General features: G+C 36.8%; 1 protein-coding gene across 3 annotated transcripts in view; it reads right to left on the bottom strand.

Moving 5' to 3' along the window:
* Window positions 1-14,917, bottom strand: part of Prkn (parkin RBR E3 ubiquitin protein ligase) — a 1,339,037-nt gene that overhangs the window by 171,978 nt on the left and 1,152,142 nt on the right. For all 3 annotated transcript variants that reach the window (XM_033763332.1, XM_033763333.1, XM_033763334.1), the window contains one exon: window positions 14,408-14,557. In XM_033763332.1, coding sequence (XP_033619223.1) covers window positions 14,408-14,557 — 150 coding nt within the window. The remainder of the gene's footprint in view (window positions 1-14,407; window positions 14,558-14,917) is intronic.

Raw genomic sequence — 14,917 nt, 5'->3', positions numbered from 1 at the left:
GGAGATGGTGGCTCCTAACAATTTTCTGTTGCTGTTGCTTATTCACTGGCTGTCTGCCACCCTCAGTGTTACCAACCCAAGCTGCTGGCTACTTTCTTAGAATTAGTAGCTCAGCATGCCCTACTGGAGCTACAAATCATGAATGGACAAAGGAGGTTTTATTATATCTTATGCTGCAGCATACAGAGGAACAGAGCATGGACTGACCTATTAAAGTTATGGGAATTTATTATTTATTATGTACACAGAAGACAAGATGGGCTCATGCAGGCATAGTGTACTGGCAGCTAACTGGTGCAGGTTCTTTTACAGGTAGTGTAGGGGCTTCTTGTAGACTGGACTAAGGATGGCTGCAGAGGGACAGAGTTATCCAAAGAGGTTATAGGGGAGAATCATCTGGGATGAAACTATGACCAAATCTTGCCATAGCCAAAGCAAATATTTCCAGGAACAACTGTGGGGCGTCTAATGTAGTTGTGGTTGGCTGTTGGGTGTTGGGGTAAATGTGGAAGAAAAAATAAAAAATATGTCTTGGAGAGGCTTGAGTCCTTCTCCTGTCTCAAGGTTACCTCCTCAAAAGGTAGATATTTAGAAACAAATTAATGTTCTGTTAACAAAGAAAGGGGAGGTATAGACTTCAGAAGGGAAGCCAATACTTGCCTACAAAATATCTGTGCAAACAGAGACTCTTAAAGTGACTTGAGAGAAACCTGCCCTAGCTGGTCATGCTCTATCTGAAAGCAGTCCTGTTTGTACAGAAAAGGTAAATAGCCGTGAGAAGAAATTTCCTGTTGATTATTTTCTTAACATTCTTGGACAATTTGTGTCCTTGTCAGTGTCTGATTATATATGAATGATGTTTAAAATGATGCTCAGAATATTCAATGCATACTCAATAAGTGTTTTATCTAAGTCATGTTCATTGTGGAACATTAGTGCTTTTCTGAGATCTTACAAAAACAATCTTTGGTTTCTCAAGAACAGCAAACTAAAAATATACACAGCGACAGAGCCTGTAAACACCAATTTTGAGATCTTTTAAAAACCTCTGTTAATATTCACAATGTGAAGCAGTTTTCATCCAGCTCACTATGGGAAGTAGATTCCCGGGTCAATAGATTCAGTATAACAAAGATCTTATCTCTTTAATCCTATCTTTTTACTTCAACTTTTCTTATTGATTAAGCAGCTTCTACAATTTACAGTGATACAATACTGCTTATACAAAGGCCCAGCCATGTCTCCAGATAAAAGAGTCTTTCAGAAGCTTGCTTTGATTTAGATTTCTTTCTATCCAAATAGCAACCATCTTCTGAATGTAGCCTTTGCTATCTTTTCCCCATTCACAAGTAAAACCACTTACACAGTGATCAAAAGAAGGCTGAATAAATAACTGGGGATTCCATTTCTAGAAGGTATCCACTCCATGAAGTTTACTTTCTTTAAAGATTCTGCAAGTAATATTTCATCTTATTTCTGCGCAAGACTTATTTATGTAAGTCTATATTTATAAGTTGGTTGGACTCAGTACCTCTTCTTTTATTAATACCTTCAAATAGGCTTGCTTATATGAAGAACAACACTTCAAGTTCTAAGAGAGAAATACGGAATTCAAAAACTCAAATCAGGTAGTTTGTATAAGAATTCGTTAGGGATAGTGATGTTTGGTCAGTGGAGTGAGTCCTCCTGTGTAGGCAGCTGTAGAAGTACTTAATGCAAGTCTTGTGGTTACAAACTTGTCAGTTTATTGTGTACTATAATACCAAGAGAAGAACCAGAAAAATAATCACTTGACCTTGAATCCAAGACAGTCTGTGAGCACAACAATAACTAACATGGCTTTGTGAAGAAGGCTGTACATCAGGAACAATACTATTTTTTTTCTAAGAGTGGAGGGCAGCATGGATTGGGGGGAAGAAACACACAGTCTGTGCCTGCTTCTACAGCAAAGAGGAAGAAAATTGCTTTCTTTTCTGAGAGTGCAGTAGCAAGTCACTTGATGTGACTTCCCAGAGTACATTGGTGAGGGTTGCCTCCCCCTGAAAAGCTAACTTGCTTTCACACTTATTCTGACTCTATTCCAAGAGTGGGCAACTAGGTCAGGGCTCCTGCATTTGGCTTGTGCCATATTCACAGGCTTGTAGTCTTATTTGAGTTTTCCTTCTCTCTCTCTCTCTCAAAAATCATTAAGTAAAATGAACATTAAAAAATCTGCTTCTTAGTCTCTATCTACAACATAAACTTTTAAGAGGACAGGTGAGACAGAGGACTACACAGTAGCCTCAGGTCTTTCTGCCAAGTGTACCTTTTGAAGCCTCCAGACCCTAGGGGAGTTCAGGGTTCAGAGGAGGCTGGGCAAGTCAAAGGTGCCTGGCTGACCCATCAAGTCTCCATTCTTAGACCTCATCTACTCCCCTGCTGAAAGCAAAAGAGTCTTCAAAGAAGCATGTGGCAGAACTCCTGGCCCCAATGAAATGCAAAATAGAGAGGAAATTGGCTGACTGTAATCCCTGGGATCCTGGAACAAGAATTTTTAGATCTGTCCCAGGTCCCTGGAGACCAAGGCCAAGAGTTACTAGTTGTCTTTATTCAAGAAAAGACAAGTTCTTGTTCCCTCCAAGGAGTTTGCAGATAACCTTTTCTGGTGGAATATCTGACAAGCATGAGAAAGGCATGCAACTTTAGTACTGAATGCTCACTGTCTGAATTTCACTGAAATGGGTATAACAGCAGTTACTCAGTGCTGATTTTGGTGTTCTTGTTTTGTTCTAAGGGAAGGTGCATTGCCCTTTTATTTTGTTTGTTTCGTTAGATTACTGTGCTATGTTCTGGGTACTAGACCACATTCTTATACTTAAAGAGAGCCAGATAATAATAATAAAACCCTCCAGAAAACTACGCTGCAAGAATAGATTCCTAGAATTCATGTGTGTGCAAAATAGCATTGGGAGATGTTTTCCTGTAATTTAGGAATACATAAAACTATTTAAAAAGCTGAGATTCATCTATTTGCATTTGGCTGCTCAATGCTTTTGGAGACATGTTTCATAGAACTTATTTTGAGAATGTAAATTAAATTTCCCAGCAGACTTCACTCCCATTTTTCTTAAATATGTCATTCAATTAAATAGGAATGACAGGAGAATATGCTTTATGCAAATTACAAGCTTGAAAGAATGCCAGGCTGGGCCACCTGCAAGCCTCAGTCCTTCTGGGAATATCAGCCTGATTTTATGGATTTGGTTTTCATGTCCTGGATTTTTTCCAGAGAGAAGCATATTTTGTTCTCTCTGGTCTGACGCCAAAGAAACACTATGTCTGAGATGGCATGAAGTTCTATCTAATTTAATTACAAGGCAGATTGCACTTACCTACCTACTTATTTACAATTTTTCATCCCTTTTAAAAAATTTTAATTGACAAATAATAATTGTATGTATTTATGATAATTTGATAGATACATATGTAATGGTTACATAAAAAATAATTAACATTTCTAAATCCTTAAAAATTTATAATTTGTGTTTGGAGCATCATTTCTTCCAGTTCTTTATAAAGAATATAACAAAATTTTTCCTATTAAGTTTACTGGGACACTTTAGGTATACAATACAGTTACATTTATCATTAGGATCTCGTACCATTCATTACATGATGCATCTTGATTCTTAATTTTTCCCCATTCCCCTATACTGCCTTCACTCTCTCCACCCTTCACTATTTACAAAGACTTTGTTTACATGTTTTTCTTTTTCTGATATTTTTTCTTTTCCCTTTGTTTCTTTCCCCTACCCCTCCCACTTCCCCTACTATTTTAGACATTTTCTTCCTATTTTACAATATCATTTATACATTTTGATCCTTATTTACACTTTTAGTATTTCATACAGGAGAAACTATTCAGTATTTACACATACATGTGTGTACTATTTATTTCACTTAAGAGCACGGCCTCAATGTGCATCCACTTAGCTATAAATGTCTCTAATTTTTCATTCTTTATAGCTGAGTAGTACTGTATTTTATAAAAAACCCCACATCTTCTTATAACAAATTGTTATAAAGTATAGTTGTCCTACTATGCTGTAGAACACTAGAACATTACTTTGATTTTTAACATGTTTTAAGTTTTATGTGTGTGTATTTGTGAGAAGTTTAATTAAGGAAAAACATAGCTCATAATCTTTATGTTGTGAAAAAGTAAAAGTAATCTAAATATTTAGTAGCTTCAAACATTAGAGAAGATTATAAAGTGAAAGTAAAAGCTTCCTCCCACATCCTCATTCCTCTTCCCACAGGCAACTGCTAATAATGGTTTCTTTTTAGAATATATTTTATACTTTTATGAACATGGCTGTTATTTTTCTTGCTCTTTTCACTTAGGTTTATTTATATACTGACAATTGTTCCACATCAGGATACAGATTGAGTTCATTCTTTGTAACAGGATGTTGTATTCTATTGTATACATAGGTAAAAAATTTTTACTATTAAAAGACTAACTGCCAGGCCTGGTGGTGCACGCCTGTAATCCCATCGCTTGGGAGGCTGAGGCAGGAGGATCAGTGTGAGTTCGAGACCAGCCTGGGCTACACAGTGAATTCTACGTCAGTCTCAGCTACATAGTAAGACCCTGTCTCAAAAAACTACCCCCCCCAAAAAAGAAAAGATTAATGAAATTTTGATTGCTGTTAAATTTTTATCTATTATAAAATAGTGCTATAAAAATATCCTCTACAAATATCTTGACAACCTTCAAAGCTTTTTGGTTCTGTCTATAGGTGTTTTGCTGCCAGTACTTCATTACTGTTTTACATACACAACCAGTGGTTAGGTTATTGCTACCCAAGTTAGAAACTTTGGTCTGGAGACATAATCCTGTAATGATGAGGCTGAAACATGTAGGTAATAGCATAGGGTTATGCTATTTAATTTAAATGAATTTTTGGCACTGGAATTAAAAACCCCAAACTGGACGTTAAATAAAGTAGATACTTTTCAATTCTTTGGTGATAAAAGGGATAAATAGCTGTTGCAATCAGCTTGGACATGAAGGTGAACAGAGGTGATGCTACGTTGAGTCATCATCAAGTCAATGAATCCCAGATCAGTGGGGCGATCTGTCAGCACAGCTCAGTGCTGTGCTTTGGGGATGGGAGGAATCTCATGCTAAATGAAGTTTATTATTTGCAAGAAGGCATTTTTAATGAATTGAAAATATGCTTGTAAGCTGGGCATGGTGGTGCACACCTATAATCCCAGCACTTGGGAGGCTGAGGCAGGAGGATTGCTGAGAGTTTGAGACCAGCCTGGGCTACATAGTGAGTTCCAGGTCAGTCTCAACTACATAGTGAGAGCCTGTCTCAAAAAACCAAAAAAAGAAAAACAAATACTTGCAACTTAAAGTGATATTAATACTTTTTATCATTTCTGAATGACAGAAACTCAGAGTTGCTTCCTGACTTTTGATTTAGGGAGAAGGAGGATTACCCCTGCTGAATAAATTTTAAAACGAAATGGAAAAGTCATGATATGATATAATGTATGTACATATAATGGAATAGTGTTTGGTTATACAAAGGAAGGGAAATCTGACACATGTTGCATGGATGAACTTTGAAAAAATGCTCAGTAAAATAAGCCAAACACAATAGACAAATACTGTATCATATGACTGTACTTATATGAAGTATACAGAACAGGCCAATTTGTAGAGACATAAAATATATTAGAGGTTATCAGGGACTGGGGGAGAATGAGGAGTCAGTTGTTGCTCAATGATCACAGAGTTTCTGTTTATCGTGGTGAAAAAAATTGGAAATACGTAATGGTGATGGTTGTACAACCCTGTAAATGTACTTAATGCCTCTGAAATATACAATTAAATGGTTAAAGTGGCAAGATTTTACACACACACACACACACACACACACACACACATATATATATATATATATATGTATAACTTTATAAAAATAAAGAAGAGGAAATGGGAGGACATATAAAACTGCTTTGACGATCATATGCCATAGTGCTGAGTGTATATAATACTATGGAAACCCAGGTGAGTGAGCTACAATGAATACGCATAATGAATGTGCTAGGAATGAATAGTATCACACCCAGGAGGCCATTTCCTTAAAGTGTGTGAAGGGAAAACCAGAAAACCAATGCATAGCAAGGAACAATGGAGGCCATGGCCCAGGCAGCATACTGAGTCTAGCTCCCTCAGAGCCAGTGTCAGGAGAGATCTTAAAGAGAAGGGGAAAGTCAGAGAGAACATCACACGTCTCTGCGGGGCTTCTACTACCAGATAATAGAAAACATGAGAACTAGTGGAGGATGAAAAAGATCATTAGTGTAATGAGTTGGAGTGTAACTGCTGCAGTCCCCAAGGACAACCAATGGCTTCTGGGGTGGAAAGGGAAGAAAGGCTCAGCTTCAAAAGGCTGGGAGCTTAGCCCTGCCACCTTGGAGCAGGTTCTAGGATGGTTCTAGCTATGCTAGACTCAGTTTCTTCAAATGTAGAAAACAAAAGCAAAAATCTAAATGGTAGGATTTCTTTGTTATTATCATAATGTCCTCGGCAGTTCGTGTTTTATGAGACTGACATCCACAATGAGAAAATGTTCTATTGACCATAATATGTTATTTTATGAAATTAAAACATCTCTCATAATTTAATAGGGACCCTTTGAAAATGAGTTATTTACCACACACATTCATAAAACCTCATCCAATCTTTTCTAATTGATCTCAAACACATAAAATACGTCAATAGCAGTTTTAGAAAAGATTTTACTATAAAAAATAGTCTCAGAAATACTTTTTTTTGGCTATTTTTAAAATATTATCATTATATGTGTGTAGTACATAATGTTTATATTCCTTGTGGGAAGTTAGTACATGTACATAACACATATTAATTTCTTTTTTATCCTTTATCCTTTCCCTCCCTCCCTTTTCCCTCCATCCCTTGATTTTCTTCTCTTTTTTTTTGTTTATGTTTCTTGTGTGGAGTTGGTGCACATGTATTTTGAGACAAACATAGCATGCAATTAAAAAATCACATATTAGTTCTCTACAAAGAGGAAAGTATCACAGGCGGGCGGGCCCAATGATTCTAATGTTTAGACTTCATCAGCTCATTGTGAAGTGTTATGCTAGTTAGCAATACGGATTAAAAAAGGAATAAAGTGAAGGATTTGAATCAAAGTTGTTTTCTGAAACACTTGTATCACAGGGTGGCTCTAGTTCTAGGGAGTGGAGTAAATGCTACCTGTGGTATTCCGTTACCTATAGCAACATGCATATTTGTATATCAGAAGCTTTAATTTCTGTAAAAGACAAACATTTTACTGCAGCATACTTTATACCTTTCAGCTATGTGGTCATAAATCTTTGCCCATCTTTCTGTATCCTGACCATAAAGAATATCAAAATGAAGCGGCACTGGTTTTGGGGAACTTAAAATGAAGTTGGAAGGATAGTCCTGGATCAGGTTTCAGGGGCATCTAAACGCAAGCCGAACTTTTGAATGAGCTGAAGTCTGTTTTTTGAGACAGTAATGGCTGAAGATTTGTGTAACACTTTTCTTCCTCCTAAACTGCCCAGAGACCAACACTGTAACCAATCCCACTCTTAAGACATTTCAACTCTTGCCTTCACTGAGCATAATCCCCGATAGACAAATGATACAGCCATCAGCCTTAAATTTAAAACTTTCTACACAGCCACCATTTATTTATTTATTTTTTCACAGAACTTCTGAGCACAACTCAAGACTGCTTGGACTATCTTTTGCAGGCTGTAATCCTAACGAGCCCGAAATAAATGTAATTTTTATTTTTCTGGTACTGGGGATCAAACTCAGGTCCTTGAGCTTTTGAGGACAGGCGTGGTGCCACTGAGCTAAATCCTTGGCCCAATAAATGTAATGTTTTCTTTGTTCTACACCAAGCTAAACTTACTCTTGGTTGATCCTCCCACTTCAATCTTGTTTCTCATAACATCCCTTGGACCCTATATTTTAGGATCTTCAATTTGCAAAATGTTGCTCTGCATTCAAAAGTTCAAGAAGCTGCTTTTAATTCTGGGGAGATTTTTCTTCTTAGTTGCAACTGAAGAGGCCAAAGTGGACAGGATGTTCTGAGTTTGCCAGTGCTCCCCTTTGGGTGGATGTCTCAGTCTTTCTCCACATCATGCTGTTCTATAAAACTTTCTGCAGTGAAGAAATGGCTGTATCTGCACTATGCAGTGCAGTGGTCACTTGCCACATGCAGCCATTTAGCACTTGGGCTATGGCTACTAAGATGAAGGAAGTGAACTTTTAGTTTTATTTAATTTAACGTAAATAGTGACAAGGGGCTAGATGCTGCCATATTGGATGGTGCAGCCATGGGCAGAGATCAGATAAGGATTTAAAAAACTCATAGAAAGTATTGTATCATCAGTATAAGTACATATTTTAAATTTGTGAGTTCTTCAGTAGCACTACAGATAAAGAAGGGGGTCTTCAATTGAATTGTTACAAATTGATTTCCTATCACATTATTCAGAGATTGGTCTTATTATTATTTTTGTTCATGTTTGTTTTTGAGACAGTGTCTCACTATATAGCCCAGGTTGGCCTCAAAGTTGTGACAATGCTCCTCCCTTAGCCTCTCTAGTGCTGCTATTACAGGTGTGTGCTACCATGTCCGGTGAGTCTTATTATTTTGAAAAAAGTAAAATTATTTTGTGCTTCCCTTATATTTTCAATAAGAACTGGATAGAGAAAGTACAATGGCCAGTGATCTGTAGTAGAAAGCATGTATTTAAAATAAGAGAACACTTCCTCTCTAGGAACATTTGCCAATTGATAGATATTTTCCTGAGGAATGGTATGCAGAACTTACTTGTACATTAGAGAATAGTTTCTTTAATTAAAATAAATGCTCTCCCAAGTTTTCTATCTTTGCACTTCAAGCTGTCTCACAGGCAGAAAGTCTAGCAAGACTTATTTCCAATCTGCAAATGAGCCAATCTTGAAGTTTAAATTAGATTTTTGGACACTTGTCAAACAAACATAGAACACATATTTTTGACATTTCATAATATTAAGTTTCTTTTTAAAATGCTTTATGATAAAGAACTGTATATGTAAAAAGTAATGTCAAGATATGATTTTATTCTTGACATGAAGGTAGGTCCAGGAGGTTGTGGCAAGCAAGGTGCAGGAATGATCTGGAGCTTCATACTCATGAACCACATTCAGTCTTCCTGAATGTCCTTCTCAGAACCTCCTTGAAGACATCTTGCAGAAACCACATACCCTGGGATTCTACATCATAATCTTTAATCTTTTAAAAAAGAACTCAATATAATTTATGAAATATTTCATCATAATTTAATTTATGAATTTTATAAAAAATATTCTTAAGCAATAGAAATGATAAAATTTTTCTTTTGTTATTAAATATTAACCATCTGCTTAGTTTCTATTTCTGAGCACTACATATTCCTGGAAAAAGGGTTCTATGCCCAATGCATTTATTTAAGTTTTTAACTCACTATTATAATTAGTTAAATCTTTGAGTGGAAGGCAAAGCACCACCATTTGTCATCCCTGACTCCTTTCCTCTGTAAATCTGAAAGTGAAGCTGGGACTTTCGTTTCACTAAAAATTCAACTATACATTGTACTAATGCTATTGTTAAAGTAGTTCAAAATCACCATGTCAAATAAAAGTATACACAAATGTCAGCATAATGTTGGTCATATTCCATAATTACATCTAAACCCAGGTTTAATGAATCCTTTATAACTTTAGCTTATACAATTTTTGAGGCCCTCTTTAAGGAAGTAAAACAAGACACAGTTGGTTAAGAGGATTCAGAAGGGGCTGGTGTAGTGAGGAGCCCCAGTGATATTATTTCCCTGATAAATCTGTCTCTGAGCAACACAATATACAGTTGTTAAAGGAAGGAGTGGCTGTTAGAAGCCTTATGAAATTCTATCTCATTTCCTTAATGTAACATGATTTTAAAGGTCTCTTGTTTTCATTTGATTTTTTCAATTATTAAGTCTTGTCCCTGGATTTCTAATTTAAGATAGAAAACTCTTCTCCCAACTTCAAACATTATTTTAAAAAATTATCTTCCAGATGTATAATATTCCAAGATAACATCAAATAAGGTAAAGATGTTTTATTTATAGAGAAAGTTTGACTGCCATAGCTTTCTGCATTCCCAGGTCAGTGGGTATAATGTATTCCATATTTTGTTGCTGTTTTCCAGTATTAAACATGTCCACATTTTGCATCAGAGTCATAAAAGTTAGTGAGATTGTTCTGATGAATAGCAATAAGGCCAGAAGAAAGAATAATGCATAACATGACTTCCTCAGGAAATCAATTAATGTTTTTATGAGCAATAGTAAAAAATATGATCTAGGGTTAGCAGATAGTAAGGTCAGACTATTTGATCCCCAAATATATTCCTTGTCGAGTTCTATCAATGTAAAAAGATTCTGTGCTGAGTAAAAACTAAAATCTTGACACCCTCAAGAGTAAAATATTTTATATCAGAATGTGCAGAACTCTTTATTTGGGTGTGCAGTAGACTTTGATAGGGTATATACACTCTGTAATTTCCGCGGTACTTTCAGGTTCCTAACTAACATTTTGTGGATCACTGGACATAACAGTTATGTTGGTGATCTGAATTATGTATTCTGTGCAATTAAAATACTGTACGATATGAAAGTGTTTAAATATTTTCAAAGAAATTTTTGTTGGGGTAAGGAGAGCAATTCTAATATGGGGGTAAAAGATAATATTGGAAAATAAAACTGAGAGCTTATTTCCGTTACTTCTACATTGTTAAGAATCACCACATTGTTCAGATTCACTCATTCATTCATTCATTCAATCACTCAGTGAATAGTGAACCCAAAATGCATGAATTTACTAAGAAGAGTATAGACTCAGGACAGGAATATAAAGCCATGAAACCAGTATAGGTCTTCACTTTGAATCCAAGGAAGTGGCACATTTCTCTCAAATCATTCTTAATAATGGTAAAAGTTTGCTGTAACCATTGCACATCTGTCAGGGCTTGTCTAGGTGGACTGACATAACCATTTTTAGGGAAACCCTTGCCTTTGTGATCAGCTAACATATATTGCTCATCAGCAACAGAATAGTCTAGTAATTCAATGTAAGGAAGTGTAGGGAATCAATTGCATTTTGCAACTGAAATATTATATGTTTGAACAACAATGTCCTAGATTTTAAACATCTCCTATTTTAAAGAATCTTGAGTCAATCAAAACACTGACATCTGTTTCTTGAGGTGGAAACTGTCATGCATACAGCAGCTGTCACTCATGTAGAGAGGGCTATCCATGTACCCAGTGGTAGGCAAATGATGAAAAAGATTAGAACTATTTCAAGCCCAGAGCACAGTGCAGGGGTGTGTTTCAGCTCCAAAAACATGGCTATGGACATATCACAGTGTATCCTAAGGTTTCCTTTTCAAATTCTATGAATATCAGGCAATCTGGTTTTCAAACTTTTAGACATGAGAACCTTTTTGTGACATGACATATTTCTTCAGTAACCATACAATAACAGTTACACTTTTGTATCTGTTGATAGGATTTCAACTAAAGGCATCCTACCTAACCTCTTGTTTAGTTAGTATGGAATCTCTTTAGTACAGTGGTACCTCAGTTCACAAATTTAATTCTTTCCATGATTCTGGTTACAAACTGAATTGGATGAGAATCGAATCAGATTTCCCCATAAGGTCATGAACCTAACCATTAAATTTGATTTAGTTCTCGTCCAATTTGGTTAGTAACCATAATTGTATAACGAATTAAGCTCGTGAACCGAGGTACCACTGTATTTAAATCAGGTTAACATTCCTTTTGTGAGAATTGGAGATCTGAAAAAGGTGGGGGGCAATGATGAGATCAGTTGGTCTCTACTGAGATGTCAAAGCTATGATAATTGATGCTGAAAAGAGTGGGAGACCAGGGAGGTAAAGGCAGAAGGAAAAGGAAAGCATAACAACAAGTACATCCATTAGTTAATCATTTGTCCTTGTTCTTTCCCAGTTTCTTTAAATTTTAAACTATGATGGCTTAAAATATGGCCATGAGTTCTGTGACACCCCATAAGATGGAGCCTGTCTTCCTTTTGAGAGTAGGATATATCTAGTACCTGGTATCCTAAGGAGAATAAAGTGGACGTGCCAGAGTACAGACATACTGTGGCTCCCTCTTTGCTCTCCCTTTTGCATAACTCACTCCAGGGAAAGTTAGCTGATGTCATGGGACAAGCTGTCCAAAAGAGGGCCACATGGTAATGAGCTGTGGTCTCCTGACAGCAGCCAAGGAGAAATTGAGGTCTTTTTTGCCAATATTAGTGGACTGAGTCAGACTAGATGTGGGACTCACAGTAGCAGTAAAGCCTTCAAGTAGCTACAACTAATCTGGGAGATTTTGAACCAGAATCACCTGGAAAAGGCCCTCATGGATAATTCCTGACTTCCAGAAACTCTACATAATAACAAATGCTTATTATATTAAATTGTTAAAATCTGGGGCTATATGTTATGCAGCAGTTAATAACTAACACACAAACTAACCAACATACCTCCCTAAACAACACAATAAAATAAATCAAAATTAAACAAAGACCCACTACCTAGAATTTCCAAAGAATAAAGGAACATACGGAACATAGTCATATACCATTAGGTAAACATTTTCCCTAAGCCCTCTTACTCCAAAGGTACTGAAACAATTAAATTCATTACCAATCTAGTTTTGCATGATTTGGAACTTAAATATGTATGCAACTACAATGTCACACTGTGTTAAAAAAGAAAGACAAAGTCTTTAAGATATAAAATTACATAAAACCTCCAAACTTCTTAAAGCAAGGTGACCAACTGAATGCAAAGATGGGCCAAAGAAACTGGCCACCTGTGAAGACAGTTAAAAATTCTAAAATACAGCTTTAGAGAGGAATAACAGTAAGCAAGTAGCAGGCAGAAGCACACAATTTAGCCATTAGTCTAAAACAATTATAACTCATTTTAAAAGAAAACATTTGCCAGCATTTTGATCTAGAATTCGGCAGCCAGATTAGGCCATTCATAGTCAGAACTGATGTTGACCAAGGCTGGAAAGTGTGGTTTGATTTCCATAATTCCCAAGGATATCAAATGTTACTCAAGTTTGTATCCTAACACAATTATGATTATTAATTTAGAGGTATTTCTTCTCCTTCAGGTTTAAGGCATCTTACTATTTTTCAACTTCCATTTGCTGTAATCTATTATACAACTAGGATTTTGTAAGTCAAGTTGTATGACCAATAGGGAGTTTACTAATGATAAAAGATGCCAACCTGTGCACAGGTAACTTAAGAGTGTTCAGCCAAAAATTAGGCCTCGGTAATATGCCCTGTTATCCTTTCCCTTCTTCCAAAAGGACCTTATGAGATTATAATTTTATGAGACCAGCACACTGCCTACTATGTTAAGGAGGCAGCTGTAGCTGTAATTTTAAAAGAAATGATTCTCATCAAAATTCAATACCATATTATAAGCATATATGCTTTCTTCCTTTCCAGCCTGCAAGAAATTTATTATCAGAATCATTATCTATTTGTCTTTTCAACTTATAATTTAGTAACCCTTTGTGTGTTGGAGTTGAGCTTTCTGTCTCCTTGACCACCAGTTTGTGGACAGAAATCCATTCCCATAGTGTTCAAGTCACATGCTTTGACCTCTTGGAACAGATACTTTCCATGTTTCTTATTCTGCTTCCCTAATAGCTTTGCTCAACTCTATTTGAAATTATTTTTATGAAACAACATTTCGAGTTCTCCAGATTAATATACGTCTTATTTTTGAAACACTTTGGCAAACAGTGTCACTAAACCTTCCCTGATGCAGGATTTACTTTTCTTCCCTGCTATCTACTAAAAGGTAACTCCGTTGAAAGAATATTTCTTTGCACTACCTGAGTACTGCAAGAAAAATGTAAAAGTTTGGTGTAGTTGCTCACAATGTCAGAATAAATACCTAGATAGACAATAAAAGCAGACAATCTTAATCCAACTCCTCCAAAAACAAATAATTAATTACAATATCCATTAATTTTCATGTGTGAGGTCCTACATAAGAATTTAAAAATCTAGGGGGCGGGGATTTAGCTCAGTGGTGCTGTTGCCTGCCTCGCAAGCACAAGGTCCTGAGTTTGATCCGTTACCCCCCCAAATCTATTTTCTTATATATTCAATCAAAGATTTCTGAATTCAAAGTGAAAACGAAAACAGAAAACAAATCCTAGCCCATTTGCAAAAGCTACTGAATACAGTACCGTGGCCAAGAGTGCAGATGGTACTCACCCCACAGCCTAGGCTGCTGACCACTTCACAGGTGACTTTCTTCTGGCCCTGCTCAGGCAGCAGCCCTGCTCCACAGCCAGGGCGAGGGCACAGCACACCTCCCATCTGCAGCACACACTCTTCAGCACCATACTGCTGGTACCGGTTATACTAAGGGAAGGAGAGGCAAGGTGAGCTTGTTAAAGTGACTGTGTATAGACCAGATGTGCTGGTGCAGCCGAAGGGCTAACCATGCCAGAACATGGGGCTTTTGCTTAACCAGATTCAGTTAAAATGTATGGGAGAAGGAGGATGTGGAGGGCAGTTTGTGGTACAATACAGAGAAAGTCTTCTAAACTCAAATATAAAATGGGAAGTTTTGCCTTCAGAAAACAGATTTTGGTTTTTTTCAGCTGCCTGCCTACCTGCCTGTCTGCGATCACCCGGCGGCGTGCGCGGGAGCTCCCGGCCTGCGCGGGAGCTCCCGGCCTGCTCGACAACAGACCCAGGAAGGACCCAAGGACCCCAGAG

Source organism: Fukomys damarensis, unplaced genomic scaffold, assembly GCF_012274545.1.
Source record: "Fukomys damarensis isolate Sample0158 unplaced genomic scaffold, DMR_v1.0_HiC HiC_scaffold_14, whole genome shotgun sequence".
NCBI lineage: Eukaryota > Metazoa > Chordata > Mammalia > Rodentia > Bathyergidae > Fukomys > Fukomys damarensis.
This window is presented reverse-complemented; position numbering and strand designations above follow the sequence as displayed.